Here is a 24973-nt window from a genome sequence, read left to right on the forward strand (position 1 = left end):
GGCGGATCCCGTCTCGGCAGGTTGTGAAAAGCGAAAGCGACGGAGGGAGCGCGGGGTGGGATGGCGGCCGGCCGGGACGGGACAGGGAACACTCGGGAACCCTCTGCACCCCGCGGTATCCCCGGCTCGGGACCATTCCTGAGGCAGCCCAGCCGTTTAGCCCCCCCCGCACCCCTTCTCAGGGACCAAGATTACCCCGCACCTCCCGAACCCGGCGTCACCCCGGGATCCCCCAAGTCGCAGCCTCCCCCACCCCGTCCCTGTGTTGTCCCCTTCCCCCGAAGCTCCCTGGGACCCCGGCGTGCTGCCCACTCCAATGGGGGTCCCGGGTGTCCAGCGCCCCACAGCTCTCCCCACCCCCCACCCCAGCTCTTTCACCCTGGGGTTTTATGGGTGATAAAGCCAGGAAAATGGTGAAAGAATCCCGGGGAGTGTGGGCACTCCCGGGACTTTGTGGGAGGTGTCCCTCGTGTCCAGTCGTGCCTGTGCCTGGTGTTCATGCTGCTTGGTGCCCCTCGTGCCTGGCACCCCTTGTGCCCACTGTCCCTCACGCCCGGCATCGCTCCTGACCGGCATCTCCCATGCCTGATGCCCGTTGTCACTCGTGCCCCATGGTCAAAGTCCCTCAGACCTGGCAGTGCTTGCACCCAACACTGCCTGCACCCTCTCTCCAGAGCTCTCTGTAAGGCCTCTCCCTCCCCTTCCTTCTCTCCATGTCCCTGTGTCCTCCCTGCCATCTCCCCACACTGGTCCCACTATGTCCCTGTGCCCTCCCATTTCCCCCCCTATGTCTGTCTGTCCTCTGTGTCCCTGTGCCCTCCCATGTCCCCACAACCTGTTGGCAATGTGCCCTCTGGGTCCCCAGGTCACAGAATCCCAGAGTCATGGAGTGGTGAGGGTTGGCAGGAACCTCTGGAGACCATCCCATCCCACCCCCTGCTTGAGCAGGTGCCCCCAGAGCAGGGGGCACAGGACCGCGTCCAGGCGGGGTCTGAATGTCTCCAGGGAAGGGACCCCCCAGCCTCTCTGGGCAGCCTGTGCCCCTGCTCTGGCACCCGCGCAGGGAAGGGGTTTGTCCTCATGTTTAGCTGGATCTTCCTTCTTGTGTTCCAGCTTGTGCCCGTTGCCCCTTGGCTTGTTGGGCACCGCTGAAAAGATTCCAGCCCCATTCTCTTGACACTCACCCTTTAGATATTTATAAGCATTGATGAGACCCCCCTCAGGCTTCTCTTCTCCAGGCTGAACAAGCCCAGGTCTCTCAGTCTTATCAGGGAGATGCTCCTATCCCCTGATTATCTTGGTAGCTCTATGCTGGACTTGCTCAAGGAGCGAGTCCTGGTAGGCCCCAGTAGATACTGGTAGCCCCAGGCAGAGCCCAGCAGGTCTCAGCAGACTTTAGTAGGCCCCAGCAGAGCCCAGCAGGTTCCAGTACATCCCAGGAGGCCCCAATAGTGGCCAGCAGGTCCCTTTAGAACCCATTAGGCCCCACAAAAGCCCCTCAAACTGCAGTAGGCCCCAGTAGACCACAGGTGATCCCTGTAGACTGCAGAGACCCCCAGTTGCTCCAAGCAGAGCCCAGCAGGTGCCAGGAGACTCCTGTAGAGCCAGTTAGGCCCCACAAGAGCCCAGCAGGTGCCAGTAGTTCCCAGGAGGCCCCAGCAGAGGCCAGCAGGTACCAGTAGGCCCCTTTAGAACCATTAGGCCCCACAAAAGCCCCTTAAACTGCAGTAGGCCCCAGTAGACCACAGGTGATCCCCATAGACTGCAGAGAGCCCCAGTTGACCCAAGCAGAGCCTAGCAGGTGCCAGAAGACTCCTGTAGAGCCAATGAGGCCCCACAAGAACCCAGCATATTCCAGCAGAGCCCCAATAGACTCCAGGAGATCCCTGTAGGTCCCAGAGACCCCATTAGGCCCAAGCAGAGCCCAGTAGGTCCCGGTAGACTCCAGTCAGCCCCAGCAGGTTCCAGTACATCCTAGTAGAGCCCATTAGGCACCACAAGAGTCCAGGAAATCCCAGAAGGCCTCAGCAGACCCCCAGTAAATCATGGTGGGCCCTAGAGAGCCCCAGTAGGCCCCAGCAGAGCCCAGCAGGTCCCAGTAGGCCCCAACAGAGACTGTTAGGCCCCACAAGAGCCCAGGAGATTCCAGCAGGCCCCAGGGGATCCCAGTAGGCCCCAGAGAGCCCAGCAGACCCTAGCAGAACCCAGCAAATGCCAGTAGGCCTCAGTAGGGTAAAGTAGGCCCCGGTAGGTCACAGTAGACTCCAGTACCTCCCAGTGGAACCCAATAGGCCCCAGTGGACCCCAGCAGACCCCAGTAGGCTCAAGGACACCCCGGTAGGTCACATAGACCCTAATAGGCTCCAGTAGGCCCCAGCAGGTCTCAGCAGGCCCCAGTAGGATCCAAAAGACCACAATAGGCCCCAGGAGATCTCAGTAGGCCCCAGTAGGTCTTTGTAAACCCCAATAGACCCAGGGACTCTCTGGCGGGTGCTGGTACCCTTCGACTGCACAGCCTGATCCTGCCCAGGGGAGGGGTTGGCACAGGACGAGCTTGTCTTCCTGGGCCAGATCCTGCAGGAATTCCGCCTGGAACCCCCTGCTGCAGGGGTCCTGCCCTGCCTGGGGGTGTCGGCAGGCACCATTCTGCGCTGCCTGCCCTTACGTGTCTGCATGGTGCCCTGCCTACCCTGCATGGCTGCCTTGAATTGGCCTGGAATGCTGGGGGCTACCTGTGGTCTTCAGCCCTGGGTGCCTGGGGTCGCCTGCAGGCCTGGGTCCCCACCCCAACACCACCACTCACATGCCTGGGTTCACCGTGGGGAGGGGGTTACAGCCACCTTTTATTACCCCCCACCCCCCTATAAAAGCTTTGCCTCTGACCCCCCTGCCCCCCACAAGTCCCGCCTCCTTCCTGGGTGCCACCAGGACGCCTGGGTCCCCTTCTGGATGCCTGGGTCCCCTCAGTCGCGCTGTGGCCGCAGCTTCATCTCGGTGAAGGGGATGGAGAACTCGAAGCCTTTCCAGGGGAACCAGTTGATGCCCTGGGGAGATCCAGGGCAGCTCCATCAGGCCCTTGAGGCACCCTATAGACCCCTATAGACCCCCTTCCCAGCTGCAGGGGCCCCATGTCCACCCAGAGGGGATCTGTGCCTACTCTCTAGAGGGTCTTGGGCCCTATGGAGCCTAGAGGTTGTGTAGTCATGTGGCCCACGTAGCCCCCATGAAGGCCTCCATTGGTCCCCATAGGGTCCCTGCCACCCATAGGTACCCGCTGCTCTGGCAGTGCCATAGGTGTCCTGTGCTCCAGAGTGCCCATATAAGTTCCCCCATAGGACATCCTCCCCCACAGCCCCCGTACAACTTCCCACAGTCTCTACAGACCCAGTATAGGTCCCCTTGTGACACCCACAGTATCCCCCTATAGATTCCCCCATATGCCCCCATAGGAAGGTCCTCCTGTGGCCATCTGTAAACATCTGTGTGTCCCTATAAACCCTCCTATGACCCATAGAGAACCCTTGATGGTTCATATAGATGCTAAGGCCTCTCTATGACCCCTTATAGTCCCCCATAGAGCCCCTATAGGTGCCTCTATGCCCCTACAAGCCCTCTCCATGGCCCCTTTAGACACCTGTATTCCCCTAGAGGCCTCCCTGTGGCCCATAGAGCTCCCCTGAGGTCCCTATAGATGCCTGCTATGGCTGCTTTAGGCCCCTGCTGCACCCTATAGTCCCCTCTTTTGTCCCTGTGGCTCCCTATAGGTCTCCCCAATGGACCCTATAGGTCTCCCCAATGGACCCTATAGGTCTCTCCAATGGGTCCTATAGGTCCCCTCTGACACCTATAAACTCCATTCAAGTCCCCATTAATGCACTCTGCACCCATCAGCCCCCTCTGGTTGGCCCCTATAGAACCCTACATGGTGCCCTGTATCGCCACCTGTAGTCTCCTTATGGCCCCAATAGACCCCATTATGGTTCTATAGACTCCCTGGTGGTCCTGATAGACTCCATTATGTCCCCCTATAGCCCCATTAACTGCACTCTGGACCCACAGGCCCCACTCTAGTTGGCCCCTAGAGGTTCTCATAGGCCCCTATAGGCTCCCCATGGCCCCTAGAGATCCCATTATGGTCCCTACAGACCCCATTATGGCCCCTACAGACCTTATTACATCCTCCCACAGCCCCCATTAACCGCCCTCTGACCCCATCGGCCCCCTAGGGGTCCCCGGCCCCTATAGCATGCCTGGTGGTCACTGGGGGTCCCGTAGCGCCCGTTGAGGTTGGCGTAGTGGCAGTTGTGGTACCACCAGGCCCCGGTGTAGGAGACAGCGCAGGGACGGGAACGGCCCCGAGGGTCCCGGTCCCGCGTGGAGAAGGGGCTGCCGGCGTGGTAGGAGAGCGCATCCCCTGCGGGACCCCACATCAGACACCCCCGGGACCCACACCAACCCCCCCACGTACCCACAGGGTCCCCCATATGGTCCGGAGAACCCTAAGAACCCCCTGGAAGCCACCAGGGACACCCTCCCCAGGGTGGGAGACCCCCACCACCCCCGCAACCCCCCACAGGCTCCCTCCATGGAGCAAGAGGCCCCTTCAGGACCATGCTGGAACCCCTCCAGGACCTCCCCATTGACAGGCCAAGGGACCCCCAAGGCACCGTCACGACCCACCAACCTCCACCCTGAACCACTCAAGACCCCCTGGGGTCCCCCAGAGATCCTCTTCATGGGCCAAGGGACCCCCAACACCTCCTTAGGCACCCCACACACCCTCAGGACACCATAAGATCCCCTCCCCACTCCAGGACACTCCAAGCCTCCCTCAGTTCCCCCAAGACACCTCAAAGACTCCCCCATGGGCCAAGGAACCCCCAGGACCACCCTAAGACCCTTCTAGGATTTCCCAAAGATCCCTCCAGGACCTCCCAAGATTCCCTCAGGACCCTCTGAAACTCATCCAAGACACATCAGGACCCACAACACCCCTCGAGAGCCCCCCCAGACACCTTGGGACCTCTCCAGGAGCCCCCCTGGACCCTCTTCCTGGGCCAAGAGACCCCCAAGACCCCCCAGAACTCTTGAACCAAGGGTCTCTCAACACCCCCTCAGGACCCTCCAGGACCTCCTCAGGACTCACAATCCCCCTCAAGACTCCCTCATGGGCCAAAAGACCCCCCAAGATCCCCCAGGGACAGCCAAGACCCCTCAGGACCCCCAAATATCCCTCCAAGACACACCCAGGCATGTCCAGGAACCCCCCAAGGCCCCTTCAGAACCAGCCAGCATCCCCCAGAAGGGCTGGTCCGTTCAGCACCACCCCAGCCACCTCTCAGGACCTCCCAAGACCCCTCACGAACCCCAAGCCCGCCTCAGGACCCCCAGGACCCCTCCAGAGCCCCTCCAGCACCTCCCATACCAGCAGTGCCGCTGTAGGCACCGAGGTGCAGGCGGTAATGCTCCTCGGGCCCGGCGACGGCAAAGTCACGGTAGCGGGCGAAGGCGGCGTCCCACGGGGTGCGGAGGTCCACCCGCAGCTCCATGGGGGTCCTCGCTGTCAGCGCGTGCAGCGCCTCGTTCCCTGCGCCCCCACGCCTGAGTCCGGCCACTGCCTGGATGCCTGGGTCCCTCCCTGGAGCCCACCCAGATGCCTGGGTCCCCCCTGGTCACCCACCCATGCCCACCTGGGCGCCTGGGTCCCCTCCAAACACCCACCTGTGCCCACCCAGATGCCTTGGTCCCTGCCCTGGAGCCCACCCGGACACCTGGGTCTCCTCTTTGGTCACCCACCCAAGCCCACCTGGATGTCTGCATCCCCCAAAAAACTGCTGGGTCCCACCTGGATGCCTGGGTCCCCTATCCCAGACATCAGGGTGTCCCCAAGTCCGCCCCCACCCCTGGGACCCACCCCGATGCCGGGGTCCTCACCCAGCCAGAACTCCCCGGTGACGTTGCCGAAGCCGTGGGCGTAGGCATCCCACCCCCGCCAGAAATCGGTGCCCCCATCCTGGCGGCGCTGGAACACCTGGGGTGGGGGGGTCAGGGGGGTCCCAACACCCCCCCATTGACCACATAGAGACCCCCAGAACACCCGTTTCCCCACAGACTCCCCCAGTGGCCCCCAGGAAACACTATTGACCCCCATGACCCCCACCGACCCTCAGACTCCCCCTCATTGCCCCTCATTGCAACCCATAAAACCCCCAAATACCCCCTATACTACCACCCAGCCCCTCCCAGTGCCTCCCATTTCCCCCCCAGTGACCCCAGGCCCCATATTGCACCCCCATGCACCCCACTGCCCCCCATAAGAAAAAACCATAACCTCCAATACCCACCCATATGACCTCCCCAGCCCCTCCCAGTGCCTCCCAGTGCCCCCCAGTGCCCCCTGCTTCCCCTTTTGCTCCCCAAGAACCCCACTTCCCTCGAGACCCCATATCCACCCATATCCCACCACGCCACACCCTCCACACCCTCCCAGTGCCTCCCAGTTCCCCCCCCACCCCCAATGCCCCCCAAGACCTCCTATTGCCCACCAAGACCCCCAGTTCCCACACAAATCCCCCATAACCTCCTATAGAAGCTATCCAACCCTTCCCAGTGTCCCCCAGTGTCCCCCAGTGCCGCCCACTTTTCCCCAGTTGCCCCACCAGCCAGCCGCCGCCATCGGTCTCCATGTCGCAAAAGACGCGCAGGGGTCTCCGGGGGTCTCCCCCGAGGAAGATGAGGGTCTCACGTGAAGGCCCTGGCCCATTCAGCTGCTCCTCGGCGCAGTCCCGGGGATGCGGGTGTGGGAGGGGAGCTGGAGTGGGGGAGGGGTGGGGCTGTGGGGACCCAGGCATCCGGGGACACCCCTAAGTCACCCAATAGAGTTCTGAGGACCCAGGTGTCCGGGTGCCCACCCCAGCCAGGGACCCAGCACCCAGGGGCCAGGCAGACGGGTGCCCCCCACCCAAGGACCCATGTGTCTGGGTGCCCCCCACCCAAGGATGCAGCACCCCTACCCCCCCCCACGGACCCAGGTGTCTGGGTACCCCCTCCCCCCTCCCAGGGACCCAGGTGTCTGGCTCACGGGTGTCGAAGGAGGTTTGCAGCGGGCTGACGGGGGGGTGTCCCCCCCGGCCCCACAGCTGCACCCCATAGCGCCCTGCTGGCTCCAGGCCCCACAGCTGATGGGATGTCACCTTGGGGGGTAAGTGCAGCGTCTAGGGGGGGCACAGAGGGTTATTGGTGTCTCCTGTGACATTATTGGGGTCCCCCTGGTGTTACTGGGGAGTATTAGGGGTCCCACAAGGGATATTGGGGTGCACGGTGGGATATTGGGGCCCCCAAGGGTTTATTGGCGTCCCTAAGGTTTTATCTGAGTCCTAAAAGGAATATTGGAGTCTCCAAGGAATTATTGGCGTCCCTGGTTTGGTACTGGAGTCCCACACAGAATATTGGTGTCCCCTGGCTGTTATTGGAGCCCTCCAGGTTATTACTGGGGGTCTCCCAGGACATTATTGGGGTCCCCATGGTGTATTGTGGTCTTGGGGTCCCCAGCACATTATTGGGGTCCCCAGGGGCTTATTTAGGTCTCAGGGGGGTGTTAGGGTGCCCTAAGGGAGTATTGTGTGTCCCACCAGGCATTTTGGGGTGCTCCTGGGGGTTAGTGGGGTTCTCAAGGGGTTAATGGTGTCCCTGGGGTGTACTGGGGTCCTAGAAGGAAATTTGGGGAGCACAGGAGAGGATTGGGGTCCCATAGGGATTACTGGGGTCTGTGGAGGGGTATTGGAATCTGGCAAGGAATACTGGGGTCGCCAGTGGGGTTCTGGAGTTTTGGGGTGCTTGGGTGGGGGTGTTACCTGCTGGGGTCCTCCAGGGGGGCCATAGACAAGATCGTAGCCATCAGGGGCGGCGCGTGGGGGCACCCAGTGCAGCCGGGCGCTGCGGGGCCACACAGTCCCCACCCAGATGGTCCCTGGGGCACCTGCTCAGGGGAGGGGCAAGGTCACTGAACCCCCAAACCACCCAATGACCGCTCCCCAGTGGGCAGTCAGAGAACCCCCACATCTGACCACCATATTCCTCCCCAACCCAACAGAACAGCCCATGGAATCCCACACTCCCACACCACCCACAGCAATGCAGTGTCCCCCACCCACAGCCCCTAGGAGACTCTCCCTGCCAGGGACACCCCACCCAGGACTCCAGTACACCATTGCTCCAACCATCCAACTGTCTCCATCCATCCATCCATCCATCAACCATCTAACCAGCCAATGAGCCCTCCATCCATAAAACCGCCTACATATCTTTTCAACCACCACCCACCACCCATCAAACCACCCATCCAAGTCACCGCACATCCATCTTTTCATGCACCCATCTCCCATCCATCCATGCTGCACCTCCTCCAGAGCCATGTGCCTGTCCATCTACCCACACATTCCTCTGCCCATGACTACACCACTCTACCCAACCATCCATCCATCCATCCTTCCATCCACCCCATCATCCATCCAACCCTCCATCGTCCATCCATCTGTCCAACCAACCTTCCCTTTCCACCCATTCAACCAACCAAGTGCCCACCCATCCATCAATCCATCCTTCCATTCTCCACACATCCATCAATCTGTCTCTCCATCCCTCCATCAATCCCACACTTCGTGCCAATAATTTGTTCCCATTTCCCACAAGTCTATGGATTCCGCCTGCCAAAGACCCATCCAGGCATCCAAACCGCCAAAGCATCACAGAAGCAGGTTCCTTCTTTCCTTCCACCCAGTCATCCATCCACCCAATCACCACTCCAAAAACCTTGCATGCACCAGTCCCATCATCCACACCCCTGTTAGCACCCAGGAGATGTTCCCAGTTCCCACAAGACCCAAGGGACCAGGAAGGGCCCTGTCTTAGCTCCTGCCACCACCCCAAACCCAGCACCCAAAGGGAACAGAGAAATGGTCCCTGCACGTGCCCTCACCTGTGACGGCGTCGGTGGAGACGGGGCCCAGGCGTTTCCGACCCCACACCCCGTACAGGTTGAACTTGTAGCGGCGGGACGGTGACAGCCCAGGCACGGTCACCGAGCGTGAACCACCGTCCACGGGCAGCACCTGGGGCTGGCCTTGGGCATCCCTGTACTGCACCGTGAAGGAGTCAAAGGTGCCCTCGGGGACGCTCCAGTCGAGCTGCACGGAGTCGGGGGTGACATGAGGGGCTGTGAGCTCGCCCAGGATTGGCTGGGACGGTGGTTCCTCCTTTCGTGGAGCTGGGGCTGCAAGGGAGAGGACACAATGCGGGGCACAAACACCGACACATCCTCCCATCCATCTGCTCAACAACCAGCCAAACACTCATCTAACCATGCATCCATCCTCCATGCACCTTTATCCATCCATCCATCTACACCACCATTCCTCCGCCCATCCATCCATCCATCCATCCATCCATCCATCCATGCCACCATGCCAACAACCATCCCACCATTCATCTGTGCCATTCATCCAAACAATAAACTCTCCACCGTTAATATCCTCCAATCCCTTCATCCTTGCATGATCCAAGCCATCCCTCCATCCATCACTGACCCAACCTTCCAACCTTTAATCCATCTGTCCATCCAAACAACTATCCATCCATCCATCCATCCATCCATCCATCCATCCATCCATCCATCCATCATCAAACATATTGCCACTAAACTGTCCATACATCCATCCACCCATGAATACTCCCTTCCCTCCAACCACTCCCCAGTCAGCACCCAAGGGATGTTCACACTCCCCACCAGGCTCAAGGGACGAGGATAAGCCCTGCTCAAGCTCCTGCCATGGTCCACCCCATCACCCAAAGGGAACATGCACGGATGCAGCACACGCTCTCACCGGTGATGGTGTCAAGGGAGACGGGGCCCACACGTTTCTGCCCCAACACCCCGTACAGGTAGAAATTGTAGCGGTGGGACGGTGACAGCCCAGGCACGGTCACCGAGCGTGAACCACCGTCCATGGGCAGCACCTGGGGCTGGCCTTGGGTATCCCTGTACTGCACCGTGAAGGAGTCAAAGTTGCCCTTGGGGACGCTCCACTCCAGCTGGATGGAGTCTGAGCTGACATAGGAGGCCGTGAGCTCGCCCAGCTGGGGCAGGGACAGTGGTTCTTCCTCTTGTGGAGCTGGGGCTGAAATGAAGAGAAGCATAGAAATCAGTCCGTCCTTCCATCCGTCAAGAAAACAAAGATTCATCTACCCAATGCTCCCTCCATCCTTCCCGTAATCAGTTATCCACCCACCCATTTACACACCCATACTTCTAAGCATCCATTGATAATTTCATCCATCCATCTGTCCCTCCATACCTCCAAACTTGCATGCTCCCATCCCAACAACACAGCCATCACACAAAAGACATTCCCATTTACCAAGAGGACAAACACACTGAGGGCAGACCCTGCCCAAGCTCATGGCCTACATCCACCACAGCACCCACAGGGACATGAAGAGGCCCTGCACATGCCCTCACCTGTGACGGCGTCGGTGGAGACGGGGCCCAGGCGTTTCCGACCCCACACCCCGTACAGGTTGAACTTGTAGCGGCGGGACGGTGACAGCCCAGGCACGGTCACCGAGCGTGAACCACCGTCCATGGGCAGCACCTGGGGCTGGCCTTGGGCATCCCTGTACTGCACCGTGAAGGAGTCAAAGGTGCCCTCGGGGACGCTCCAGTCGAGCTGCACGGAGTCGGGGGTGACCTGGGAGGCCGTGAGCTCTCCCAGGATTGGCTGGGATGGTGGTTCCTCCTCTGGCTCGGCTGCTGCTGCAACAGACATGACAAAATCTGGGCAATAAAAATCCACTCATCGATCCGTCCATCTACATTATTGCTCCTCAGTCACTTCCTGAATCCATACTCCACCCATTCTGTGATCTCACCGTCCATCCTCACTTCCTCCAATTCATTGATTGATTCAACCAGTCTTCCACCCCCGAATCCATCCATCCATCAATCCAGTCATCCATTCAGCAATTAATCCATCAAGACACCTTGCCACACAACTGTCTGTCAAAGCATTCATCTGTTCAACCAAACAATCACACTGCTTTCCACACTCCCATCCTCCCACCCATCCACAGGCACAACCTTCCTTCCATCCATCTGTTCATGCTACCAACAAACATCCATCAAACTGTCCTTCCAGCCCTGGAGGCAGCGCTGCAGGTTCCCATCCCTCCATCCATCCCCTGCATGTTCCCATTTCCCACAAGGACCAAGGCACCACCACGAGCCCTGTCCCAGCTCCTGACACATTACAAACCCAGTACCGAGAGGGGACACGGACAGACCCTGCACCTGACCTCACCTGTGACAGTCAGGGGACACTACTCAACCACCAATCCATTCTCCATCCCTCCATTCCACCCTCTGACCAGGCACAAGCCCATCCCTCCATCTCTCCCCAAGTCAATCCCTTAGCAATGTTCCTACTCCACGAGCTCCAGCCCCACAGCAAACCCAGTGCCCAGTGGGGACACGGACAGGCCCCGCACGTGCCCTCACCTGTGACGGCGTCGGTGGAGATGGGGCCCAGGCGTTTCCGACCCCACACCCCGTACAGGTTGAACTTGTAGCGGCGGGACGGTGACAGCCCAGGCACGGTCACCGAGCGTGAACCACCGTCCACGGGCAGCACCTGGGGCTGGCCTTGGGCATCCCTGTACTGCACCGTGAAGGAGTCAAAGGTGCCCTCGGGGACGCTCCAGTCGAGCTGCACGGAGTCGGGGGTGACCTGGGAGGCCGTGAGCTCTCCCAGGATTGGCTGGGATGGTGGTTCCTCCTCTGGCTCGGCTGCTGCTGCAACAGAGTGAGGATACTCTGGGCGATAAAAATCCACTCATCCATCCATCCATCCACCCACAACTTTTGCCTTCAGTCACTCCTTGAATCCATTCACCCATCAATCTCCAACCAACCAACTGTCCCAACATCCATGTAACCAGCCATTCAACCACCCACTCTTTCATCCAAACCCAAGTCCACAACGTCATTCACTCACTCATCCAGCTCACAAACAGACACACAATCCCCCAGTTGTTTATCCATCATCCGTGTATCTATGCATCAGAGCAACCAAGTAAGGAGTCACCCATCCATTCTTCTTTCATCCAATAGTCCATATAATAATCTCTCCATCCATTAACCCACCCATCCATCCATCCAGCCAAATTCCATCCATCCAACCCATTGTGCCTCCATCCAGCAATTAAAACCACCATTCCAGCTCTGAAACTGCCGCAGACCCAGCCATACTCCAACTATCTCTGGTCGCACCACCTAACAACGATTCCTCTATTCATCAGGAAATTCACCCAGCCTTGCAGTCATCCATCCATCCATCCATCCATCCAGTCATCCATCCATCCATCCATCCAGTCATCCATCCATCCATCCGTCCATCCATCCGTCCATCCGTCCATCCATCCGTCCACCCGTCCACCCGTCCATCCATCCATCCATCCATCCATCCATCCATCCAATCACGTATTCAGCCATCAATCCATCAAGATACCTTGCATACAACTGTCTGTGAATTCATTCAACTCTTCAACCCAAAAATCATTCCACTTTCCACCCTCCATCCCACCACACAAACAATCTTCTTTGCACTTATCCATTCGTCCAACCAACAAACATCCATCCATCAGCCTGTCCTTCCATCCCTCCAGCGCTGCATGGTAACATCCCTCCATCCATGCCCTGAGCGTTCCCATTTCCCAACAGTCCCAAGGCACCACCACGAGCCCTGTCCCAGCTCCTGACACACTCAAACCCAGCACCCAAAGAGGACACGGACAGGCCCTGCACGTGCCCTCACCTGTGACGGCGTCGGTGGAGACGGGGCCCAGGCGTTTCCGACCCCACACCCCGTACAGGTTGAACTTGTAGCGGCGGGACGGTGACAGCCCAGGCACGGTCACCGAGCGTGAACCACCGTCCACGGGCAGCACCTGGGGCTGGCCTTGGGCATCCCTGTACTGCACCGTGAAGGAGTCAAAGGTGCCCTCGGGGACGCTCCAGTCGAGCTGCACGGAGTCGGGGGTGACATGAGGGGCTGTGAGCTCGCCCAGGATTGGCTGGGACGGTGGTTCCTCCTTTCGTGGAGCTGGGGCTGCAAGGGAGAGGACACAATGCGGGGCACAAACACCGACACATCCTCCCATCCATCTGCTCAACAACCAGCCAAACACTCATCTAACCATGCATCCATCCTCCATGCACCTTTATCCATCCATCCATCTACACCACCATTCCTCCGCCCATCCATCCATCCATCCATCCATCCATCCATCCATGCCACCATGCCAACAACCATCCCACCATTCATCTGTGCCATTCATCCAAACAATAAACTCTCCACCGTTAATATCCTCCAATCCCTTCATCCTTGCATGATCCAAGCCATCCCTCCATCCATCACTGACCCAACCTTCCAACCTTTAATCCATCTGTCCATCCAAACAACTATCCATCCATCCATCCATCCATCCATCCATCCATCCATCCATCCATCCATCCATCATCAAACATATTGCCACTAAACTGTCCATACATCCATCCACCCATGAATACTCCCTTCCCTCCAACCACTCCCCAGTCAGCACCCAAGGGATGTTCACACTCCCCACCAGGCTCAAGGGACGAGGATAAGCCCTGCTCAAGCTCCTGCCATGGTCCACCCCATCACCCAAAGGGAACATGCACGGATGCAGCACACGCTCTCACCGGTGATGGTGTCAAGGGAGACGGGGCCCACACGTTTCTGCCCCAACACCCCGTACAGGTAGAAATTGTAGCGGTGGGACGGTGACAGCCCAGGCACGGTCACCGAGCGTGAACCACCGTCCATGGGCAGCACCTGGGGCTGGCCTTGGGTATCCCTGTACTGCACCGTGAAGGAGTCAAAGTTGCCCTTGGGGACGCTCCACTCCAGCTGGATGGAGTCTGAGCTGACATAGGAGGCCGTGAGCTCGCCCAGCTGGGGCAGGGACAGTGGTTCTTCCTCTTGTGGAGCTGGGGCTGAAATGAAGAGAAGCATAGAAATCAGTCCGTCCTTCCATCCGTCAAGAAAACAAAGATTCATCTACCCAATGCTCCCTCCATCCTTCCCGTAATCAGTTATCCACCCACCCATTTACACACCCATACTTCTAAGCATCCATTGATAATTTCATCCATCCATCTGTCCCTCCATACCTCCAAACTTGCATGCTCCCATCCCAACAACACAGCCATCACACAAAAGACATTCCCATTTACCAAGAGGACAAACACACTGAGGGCAGACCCTGCCCAAGCTCATGGCCTACATCCACCACAGCACCCACAGGGACATGAAGAGGCCCTGCACATGCCCTCACCTGTGACGGCGTCGGTGGAGACGGGGCCCAGGCGTTTCCGACCCCACACCCCGTACAGGTTGAACTTGTAGCGGCGGGACGGTGACAGCCCAGGCACGGTCACCGAGCGTGAACCACCGTCCATGGGCAGCACCTGGGGCTGGCCTTGGGCATCCCTGTACTGCACCGTGAAGGAGTCAAAGGTGCCCTCGGGGACGCTCCAGTCGAGCTGCACGGAGTCGGGGGTGACCTGGGAGGCCGTGAGCTCTCCCAGGATTGGCTGGGATGGTGGTTCCTCCTCTGGCTCGGCTGCTGCTGCAACAGACATGACAAAATCTGGGCAATAAAAATCCACTCATCGATCCGTCCATCTACATTATTGCTCCTCAGTCACTTCCTGAATCCATACTCCACCCATTCTGTGATCTCACCGTCCATCCTCACTTCCTCCAATTCATTGATTGATTCAACCAGTCTTCCACCCCCGAATCCATCCATCCATCAATCCAGTCATCCATTCAGCAATTAATCCATCAAGACACCTTGCCACACAACTGTCTGTCAAAGCATTCATCTGTTCAACCAAACAATCACACTGCTTTCCACACTCCCATCCTCCCACCCATCCACAGGCACAACCTTCCTTCCATCCATCTGTTCATGCTACCAACAAACATCCATCAAACTGTCCTTCCAGCCCTGGAGGCAGCGCTGCAGGTTCCCATCCCTCCATCCATCCCCTGCATGTTCCCATTTCCCACAAGGACCAAGGCACCACCACGAGCCCTGTCCCAGCTCCTGACACATTACAAACCCAGTACCGAGAGGGGACACGGACAGACCCTGCACCTGACCTCACCTGTGACAGTCAGGGGACACTACTCAACCGCCAATCCATTCTCCATCCCTCCATTCCACCCTCTGACCAGGCACAAGCCCATCCCTCCATCTCTCCCCAAGTCAATCCCTTAGCAATGTTCCTACTCCACGAGCTCCAGCCCCACAGCAAACCCAGCGCCCAGTGGGGACACGGACAGGCCCTGCACGTGCCCTCACCTGTGACGGCGTCGGTGGAGACGGGGCCCAGGCGTTTCCGACCCCACACCCCGTACAGGTTGAACTTGTAGCGGCGGGACGGTGACAGCCCAGGCACGGTCACCGAGCGTGAACCACCGTCCACGGGCAGCACCTGGGGCTGGCCTTGGGCATCCCTGTACTGCACCGTGAAGGAGTCAAAGGTGCCCTCGGGGACGCTCCAGTCGAGCTGCACGGAGTCGGGGGTGACCTGGGAGGCCGTGAGCTCTCCCAGGATTGGCTGGGATGGTGGTTCCTCCTCTGGCTCGGCTGCAGCTGCAAGAGAGGAGAGAATCCAGGCAAGAAAATTCAGTCATCCATCCATCCATCCATATATCCAACCATCCATCCATCCATCCAATCATCTGTCTATTTCTTTGCTCTTCAGTCACTTCTTAAATCCATTCCACCCATGAACCTTCAATCACCAACCATACTGTTAGGCCTCCATCAACCTGTAACCACCCATCCATCGATCCATCCACCCACCCACCCATCCATCCATCCATCCATTCACACATTCAGCCGTTTATCCAAGACACTTAGGTACAAAAGCATCTCTCCAGCCATTCACGTCTTCAACCCAACAATCATTCCACTTTCCACCCTCCATCCCATCACACAAACAATATTCCTTGCACTTATCCATTCGTCCAACCAACAAACATCCATCCATCAGCCTGTCCTTCCATCCCTCCAGCGCTGCATGGTAACATCCCTCCATCCATGCCCTGAGCGTTCCCATTTCCCAACAGTCCCAAGGCACCACCATGAGCCCTGTCCCAGCTCCTGACACACTCAAACCCAGCACCCAAAGAGGACACGGACAGGCCCTGCACGTGCCCTCACCTGTGACGGCGTCGGTGGAGACGGGGCCCAGGCGTTTCCGACCCCACACCCCGTACAGGTTGAACTTGTAGCGGCGGGACGGTGACAGCCCAGGCACGGTCACCGAGCGTGAACCACCGTCCACGGGCAGCACCTGGGGCTGGCCTTGGGCATCCCTGTACTGCACCGTGAAGGAGTCAAAGGTGCCCTCGGGGACGTTCCAGTCGAGCTGCACGGAGTCGGGGGTGACCTGGGAGGCCGTGAGCTCGCCCAGGATTGGCTGGGATGGTGGTTCCTCCTCTGGCTCGGCTGCAGCTGAGGGCAGAACACACAGCATAAACACCCACACATCTGTCCAAACATCCATCATCCATCTTTCATCGCAACCATTCATCTATCCATCCACCTATACACTCAACTAAGCACCCCTCTAGTTATCGGTTCACCCTAACATCCACCCACTTCTCCTTCCATCTACCCTTAGCACCCTTCCCCCCAGCAGCCTTCCTGCATCCACACATGCTTCCTTCCACTCACCATTATTTTGCCATTCATCCACCTCGTCATCCTCCATCACCCAAATCACCCACACAAACAGCTCACCAGCCATCAATCTACTCAGGAAGGCAGGTCTTTGGTCCCCCACATCCTCATCCATTCTTTCATCTACCTGCTAATTACACTTCTCAGCCACCCACCGATCCCTTACTCAACCTGTCCTTGAAACCTTCTCTCCCACCATTTCTCTGTCCAATCAGCCGTGCTTCCAGCCAGCCAATCAACACTTCTCTGTGCACCATTCCATCACTGGGCCATGAATCCATTCCTCTACCCAGCCACCCTCTCACTCACCCATCCATCCAGGCAACCATCCCTTCAACCATTGATCCATCCAATCAACCTCTCCTTTATGGAAGCAGGATCCAGGGAACTACAGGCCCGTCAGCCTGACCTCGGTACCAGGGAAGGTCATGGAGTGGTTCACCTTGAGTGAGCTCACCGGGCAAGTGCAGGACAACGAGGGGATCAGGCCCAGCCAGGACTGCTTCAGGAAAGGCAGGTCCCGCCTGACCAGCACGATCTCCTTCTATGACAGGGTGACCCACCTGGTGGGTGAGGGAAAGGCTGCAGATGTGTCTAACAGGACTTTAGCAAAGCCTTTGACACTGTCTCCCACAGCATCCTCCTGGAGAAGCTGGTGGCTCGTGGCTTGGACGGGTAGACTCTTTGCTGGGGAACAAACAGGCTGGATGGCTGAGCCCAGAGTTGTGGTGACTGGAGCTAAATCCAGGTGGTGGCCGGTCATGAGTGGGGTTCCCAGGGCTCAGTGCTGTTTAATACCTTTATCAGTGATCTGGATGAGGAGATTCAGTGCACCAGTTTGTAGATGACACCAGGTTGGGTGGGGGTGTCGATCTGCTGGAAGGCAGGAAGGCCCTACAGAGGGACCTGGACAGGCCGCATCGATGGGCTGAGCTCAACAGGGTGAGGTTTAACAAGGTCAAGTGCTGGGTCCTGCCCTTGGGTGACACCAACCCCAGGCAACGCCCCAGGCCTGGGGCAGAGGGGCTGGGAAGTGCCCGGCGGAGAAGGCCCTGGGGGTGCTGGCTGACAGCCGGCTGGGCATGAGCCAGCAGTGCCCGGGTGGCCAAGGAGGCCACCAGCCCCCGGGCTTGTGTCAGCACTGGGGTGGCCAGGAGGGGCCGGGCAGGGATGGGGCCCCTGTGCTCGGCCCTGGGGAGGCCCCACCTCGAATGCTGGGCTCAGGTTTGGGCCCCTCGGGACAAGAAGGGCCTGGAGGGGCTGGAGCGTGTCCAGAGAAGGGCAGCGGGGCTGGGGCAGGGTCTGGAGCACAAGTGTGCTGGGGGGCGGCTGAGGGGGCTGGGGGGGTTTAGCCTGGAGAAGGGGAGGCTGAGGGGAGCCCTTCTCGCTCTCTGCAGCTGCCTGTGAGGGGATGGAGTGAGGGGGGGGGTTGGTCTCTGCTCCCAGGTCACCAGTGACGGGACGAGAGGAAATGTCCTCAAGCTTTGCCACGGGAGGTTTTGATTGGATATGAGGAACAACTTCTTTACTGCAGTAGTGGTCATGTCCTGGCACAGGCTGCCCAGAGAGGTGGGGGAGTCACCATCCCTGGAGATGTTCAAAAACCATGTAGACGTGACACTTCAGGCCATGGTTTAGGAGGGATGGTGGTGTTGGTTTGGCAGTTGGACTTGATGATCCTAGATGTCTTTTCCAACCTTAATAATTCTATGATTCTAGGATAACCTCCTAACCAACCACCCACTATCATCCATCCATCCATCCATCCATCCATCCATCCATCCATCCATCCATCCCTCCATCCATCCATCCATCCATCCATCTCTTCACCACATGAGCCACACACTCATCCTACCACTCGTACCCCCATCATGCTCTGTCTCCAGACTTCCACCTCTCTCCCCCTCCCTTACTACCTTTATACTGCCTGCACCCAGCCCATCCACCCACCCCACGGTCACCAACCCCCAAGAGAAGTTCCCACTTCCCAGAAATGCCATGGATCTTCAGCAGGCCCTGCCCCAGCTCCTGCCGTACTCCGACCCCTGGCTAGCAAGGGCATGGGTGGTCCGACACCCCACCCACCTGTGACGGCGTCGGTGGAGACGGGGCCCAGGCGTTTCCGACCCCACACCCCGTACAGGTTGAACTTGTAGCGGCGGGACGGTGACAGCCCAGGCACGGTCACCGAGCGTGAACCACCGTCCACGGGCAGCACCTGGGGCTGGCCTTGGGCATCCCTGTACTGCACCGTGAAGGAGTCAAAGGTGCCCTCGGGGACGCTCCAGTCGAGCTGCACGGAGTCGGGGGTGACCTGGGAGGCCGTGAGCTCTCCCAGGATTGGCTGGGGTGGTGGTTCCTCCTCTGGCTCGGCTGCAGCTGAGGGCAGAACACACAGCATAAACACCCACACATCTGTCCAAACATCCATCATCCATCTTTCATCGCAACCATTCATCTCTCCATCCACCTATACACTCAACTAAGCACCCCTCTAGTTATCGGTTCACCCTAACATCCACCCACTTCTCCTTCCATCTACCCTTAGCACCCTTCCCCCCAGCAGCCTTCCTGCATCCACACATGCTTCCTTCCACTCACCATTATTTTGCCATTCATCCACCTCGTCATCCTCCATCACCCAAATCACCCACACAAACAGCTCACCAGCCATCAATCTACTCAGGAAGGCAGGTCTTTGGTCCCCCACATCCTCATCCATTCTTTCATCTACCTGCTAATTACACTTCTCAGCCACCCACCGATCCCTTACTCAACCTGTCCTTGAAACCTTCTCTCCCACCATTTCTCTGTCCAATCAGCCGTGCTTCCAGCCAGCCAATCAACACTTCTCTGTGCACCATTCCATCACTGGGCCATGAATCCATTCCTCTACCCAGCCACCCTCTCACTCACCCATCCATCCAGGCAACCATCCCTTCAACCATTGATCCATCCAATCAACCTCTCCTTTATGGAAGCAGGATCCAGGGAACTACAGGCCCGTCAGCCTGACCTCGGTACCAGGGAAGGTCATGGAGTGGTTCACCTTGAGTGAGCTCACCGGGCAAGTGCAGGACAACGAGGGGATCAGGCCCAGCCAGGACTGCTTCAGGAAAGGCAGGTCCCGCCTGACCAGCACGATCTCCTTCTATGACAGGGTGACCCACCTGGTGGGTGAGGGAAAGGCTGCAGATGTGTCTAACAGGACTTTAGCAAAGCCTTTGACACTGTCTCCCACAGCATCCTCCTGGAGAAGCTGGTGGCTCGTGGCTTGGACAGGTGGTCTCTTTGCTGGGGAACAAACAGGCTGGATGGCTGAGCCCAGAGTTGTGGTGACTGGAGCTAAATCCAGGTGGTGGCCGGTCATGAGTGGGGTTCCCAGGGCTCAGTGCTGTTTAATACCTTTATCAGTGATCTGGATGAGGAGATTCAGTGCACCAGTTTGCAGGTGACACCAGGTTGGGTGGGGGTGTCGATCTGCTGGAGGGCAGGGAGGCTCTGCAGGGGGGCTTGGAGAGGCTGGATCCATGGGCTGAGCTCAGCAGGGTGAGGTTTAACAAGGTCAAGTGCCGGGTCCTGCCCTTGGGTCACACCAACCCCAGGCAACGCCCCAGGCCTGGGGCAGAGGGGCTGGGAAGTGCCCGGCGGAGAAGGCCCTGGGGGTGCTGGCTGACAGCCGGCTGGGCATGAGCCAGCAGTGCCCGGGTGGCCAAGGAGGCCACCAGCCCCCGGGCTTGTGTCAGCACTGGGGTGGCCAGCAGGAGGCGGGCAGGGATGGGGCCCCTGTGCTCGGCCCTGGGGAGGCCCCACCTCAAATGCTGGGCTCAGGATTGGGCCCCTCGGGACAAGAAGGGCCTGGAGGGGCTGGAGCGTGTCCAGAGAAGGGCAGCGGGGCTGGGGCAGGGTCTGGAGCACAAGTGTGCTGGGGGGCGGCTGGGGGACGTGGGGGGGTTTAGCCTGGAGAAGAGGGGCCTGAGTGGAGCCCTTCTCGCTCTCTGCAGCTGCCTGTGAGGGGATGGAGTGAGGGGGGGGGTTGGTCTCTGCTCCCAGGTCACCAGTGACGGGACGAGAGGAAACGTCCTCAAGCTTTGCCACGGGAGGTTTTGATTGGATATGAGGAACAACTTCTTTACTGCAGTAGTGGTCATGTCCTGGCACAGGCTGCCCAGAGAGGTGGGGGAGTCACCATCCCTGGAGATGTTCAAAAACCATGTAGACGTGACACTTCAGGCCATGGTTTAGGAGGGATGGTGGTGTTGGTTTGGCAGTTGGACTTGATGATCCTAGATGTCTTTTCCAACCTTAATAATTCTATGATTCTAGGATAACCTCCTAACCAACCACCCACTATCATCCATCCATCCATCCATCCATCCATCCATCCATCCATCCATCCATCCATCCATCCATCCATCCATCCATCCACCCATCCACCCATCCACCCATCCATCCAACCATCCATCCATCCATCCATCCATCCATCCATACATCCCTCCATCTCCTCACCACATGTGCCACACACTCATCCTACCACTTGTACCCCCATCATGCTCTGTCTCCAGACTTCCACCTCTCTCCCCCTCCCTTACTACCTTTATACTGCCTGCACCCAGCCCATCCACCCACCCCACGGTCACCAACCCCCAAGAGAAGTTCCCACTTCCCAGAAATGCCATGGATCTTCAGCAGGCCCTGCCCCAGCTCCTGCCGTACTCCGACCCCTGGCTAGCAAGGGCATGGGTGGTCCGACACCCCACCCACCTGTGACGGCGTCGGTGGAGACGGGGCCCAGGCGTTTCCGACCCCACACCCCGTACAGGTTGAACTTGTAGCGGCGGGACGGTGACAGCCCAGGCACGGTCACCGAGCGTGAACCACCGTCCACGGGCAGCACCTGGGGCTGGCCTTGGGCATCCCTGTACTGCACCGTGAAGGAGTCAAAGGTGCCCTCGGGGACGCTCCAGTCGAGCTGCACAGAGTCGGGGGTGACCTGGGAGGCCATGAGATCACCCAGGATTGGCTGGGATGGTGGTTCCTCCACTGGCTCCACTGCTGCTGCAACAGAGAGGAGAGAATCTGGGCAATATATATCCAGTCATCCATCCATCCATGCATCCATCCATCCATCCATCCATGCATCCATCCACCCACACCTTTTGCCTTCAGTCACTCCTTGAATCCATTCACCCATCGATCCCCAACCAACCAAACGTCCCAACATCCATGTAACCAGCCATTCAACCACCCACTCTTTCATCCAAACCCAAGTCCACAACGTCATTCACTCACTCATCCAGCTCACAAACAGACACACAATCCCCCAGTTGTTTATCCATCATCCGTGTATCCATGCATTTGACCAACCAAGCAAGGAGTCACCCATCCATTCTTCTTTCATCCAATAGTCCATATAATAATCTCTCCATCCATTAACCCACCCATCCATCCATCCATCCATCCATCCATCCATCCAAATTCCATCCATCCACCGCATCGTGCCTCCATCCAGCAATAAAAACCACCATTCCAGCTCTGAAACTGCCGCAGACCCAGCCATACTCCAACCATCTCTGATCGCACCACCTAACAACGATTCCTCTATTCATCCATCCATCCATCCATCCATCCATCCACCCACTATCATCCATCCATCCATCCATCCATCCATCCATCCATCCATCCATCCATCCATCCACCCATCCATCCATCCATCCATCCATCCATCCATCCATCCATCCCTCCATCCACCCCTCCATCCATCCCTCCATCTCCTCACCACATGAGCCACACACTCATCCTACCACTCGTACCCCCATCATGCTCTGTCTCCAGACTTCCACCTCTCTCCCCCTCCCTTACTACCTTTATACTGCCTGCACCCAGCCCATCCACCCACCCCACAGTCACCAACCCCCAAGAGAAGTTCCCACTTCCCAGAAATGCCATGGATCTTCAGCAGGCCCTGCCCCAGCTCCTGCCGTACTCCGACCCCTGGCTAGCAAGGGCATGGGTGGTCCGACACCCCACCCACCTGTGACGGCGTCGGTGGAGACGGGGCCCAGGCGTTTCCGACCCCACACCCCGTACAGGTTGAACTTGTAGCGGCGCGACGGTGACAGCCCAGGCACGGTCACCGAGCGTGAACCACCGTCCACGGGCAGCACCTGGGGCTGGCCTTGGGCATCCCTGTACTGCACCGTGAAGGAGTCAAAGGTGCCCTCGGGGACGCTCCAGTCGAGCTGCACGGAGTCGGGGGTGACCTGGGAGGCCGTGAGCTCTCCCAGGATTGGCTGGGATGGTGGTTCCTCCTCTGGCTCGGCTGCTGCTGCAACAGACATGACAAAATCTGGGCAATAAAAATCCACTCATCGATCCATCCATCTACATTATTGCTCCTCAGTCACTTCCTGAATCCATACTCCACCCATTCTGTGATCTCACCGTCCATCCTCACTTCCTCCAATTCATTGATTGATTCAACCAGTCTTCCACCCCCGAATCCATCCATCCATCAATCCAGTCATCCATTCAGCAATTAATCCATCAAGACACCTTGCCACACAACTGTCTGTCAAAGCATTCATCTGTTCAACCAAACAATCACACTGCTTTCCACACTCCCATCCTCCCACCCATCCACAGGCACAACCTTCCTTCCATCCATCTGTTCATGCTACCAACAAACATCCATCAAACTGTCCTTCCAGCCCTGGAGGCAGCGCTGCAGGTTCCCATCCCTCCATCCATCCCCTGCATGTTCCCATTTCCCACAAGGACCAAGGCACCACCACGAGCCCTGTCCCAGCTCCTGACACATTACAAACCCAGTACCGAGAGGGGACACGGACAGACCCTGCACCTGACCTCACCTGTGACAGTCAGGGGACACTACTCAACCACCAATCCATTCTCCATCCCTCCATTCCACCCTCTGACCAGGCACAAGCCCATCCCTCCATCTCTCCCCAAGTCAATCCCTTAGCAATGTTCCTACTCCACGAGCTCCAGCCCCACAGCAAACCCAGCGCCCAGTGGGGACACGGACAGGCCCTGCACGTGCCCTCACCTGTGACGGCGTCGGTGGAGACGGGGCCCAGGCGTTTCCGACCCCACACCCCGTACAGGTTGAACTTGTAGCGGCGGGACGGTGACAGCCCAGGCACGGTCACCGAGCGTGAACCACCGTCCACGGGCAGCACCTGGGGCTGGCCTTGGGCATCCCTGTACTGCACCGTGAAGGAGTCAAAGGTGCCCTCGGGGACGCTCCAGTCGAGCTGCACGGAGTCGGGGGTGACCTGGGAGGCCGTGAGCTCTCCCAGGATTGGCTGGGGTGGTGGTTCCTCCTCTGGCTCGGCTGCAGCTGAGGGCAGAACACACAGCATAAACACCCACACATCTGTCCAAACATCCATCATCCATCTTTCATCGCAACCATTCATCTATCCATCCACCTATACACTCAACTGAGCACCCCTCTAGTTATCGGTTCACCCTAACATCCACCCACTTCTCCTTCCATCTACCCTTAGCACCCTTCCCCCCAGCAGCCTTCCTGCATCCACACATGCTTCCTTCCACTCACCATTTTTTTGCCATTCATCCACCTCGTCATCCTCCATCACCCAAATCACCCACACAAACAGCTCACCAGCCATCAATCTACTCAGGAAGGCAGGTCTTTGGTCCCCCACATCCTCATCCATTCTTTCATCTACCTGCTAATTACACTTCTCAGCCACCCACCGATCCCTTACTCAACCTGTCCTTGAAACCTTCTCTCCCACCATTTCTCTGTCCAATCAGCCGTGCTTCCAGCCAGCCAATCAACACTTCTCTGTGCACCATTCCATCACTGGGCCATGAATCCATTCCTCTACCCAGCCACCCTCTCACTCACCCATCCATCCAGGCAACCATCCCTTCAACCATTGATCCATCCAATCAACCTCTCCTTTATGGAAGCAGGATCCAGGGAACTACAGGCCCGTCAGCCTGACCTCGGTACCAGGGAAGGTCATGGAGTGGTTCACCTTGAGTGAGCTCACCGGGCAAGTGCAGGACAACGAGGGGATCAGGCCCAGCCAGGACTGCTTCAGGAAAGGCAGGTCCCGCCTGACCAGCACGATCTCCTTCTATG

The 24973-nt window shown here is 58.3% G+C and overlaps 1 protein-coding gene across 1 annotated transcript in view; it reads right to left on the reverse strand.

The window, feature by feature from the left end:
• Positions 1–2814: 2814 nt before the first annotated feature.
• The window catches only part of LOC142049052 (tenascin-X-like), a 60127-nt gene continuing 37968 nt past the window's right edge, over positions 2815–24973 (reverse strand). The window contains 16 exon segments of the mRNA XM_075076433.1: positions 2815–3044; positions 4251–4414; positions 5426–5587; positions 5935–6031; positions 6660–6811; positions 6930–6989; positions 7076–7214; positions 7854–7978; positions 8978–9271; positions 11552–11845; positions 12867–13160; positions 14410–14703; positions 15445–15732; positions 16312–16599; positions 22868–23161; positions 23903–24196. Coding sequence (XP_074932534.1) covers positions 2964–3044; positions 4251–4414; positions 5426–5587; positions 5935–6031; positions 6660–6811; positions 6930–6989; positions 7076–7214; positions 7854–7978; positions 8978–9271; positions 11552–11845; positions 12867–13160; positions 14410–14703; positions 15445–15732; positions 16312–16599; positions 22868–23161; positions 23903–24196 — 3320 coding nt within the window. The 3' untranslated portion in view covers positions 2815–2963.

This window comes from Phalacrocorax aristotelis, chromosome 31 (genome assembly GCF_949628215.1).
Source record: "Phalacrocorax aristotelis chromosome 31, bGulAri2.1, whole genome shotgun sequence".
NCBI classification, from domain to species: domain Eukaryota; kingdom Metazoa; phylum Chordata; class Aves; order Suliformes; family Phalacrocoracidae; genus Phalacrocorax; species Phalacrocorax aristotelis.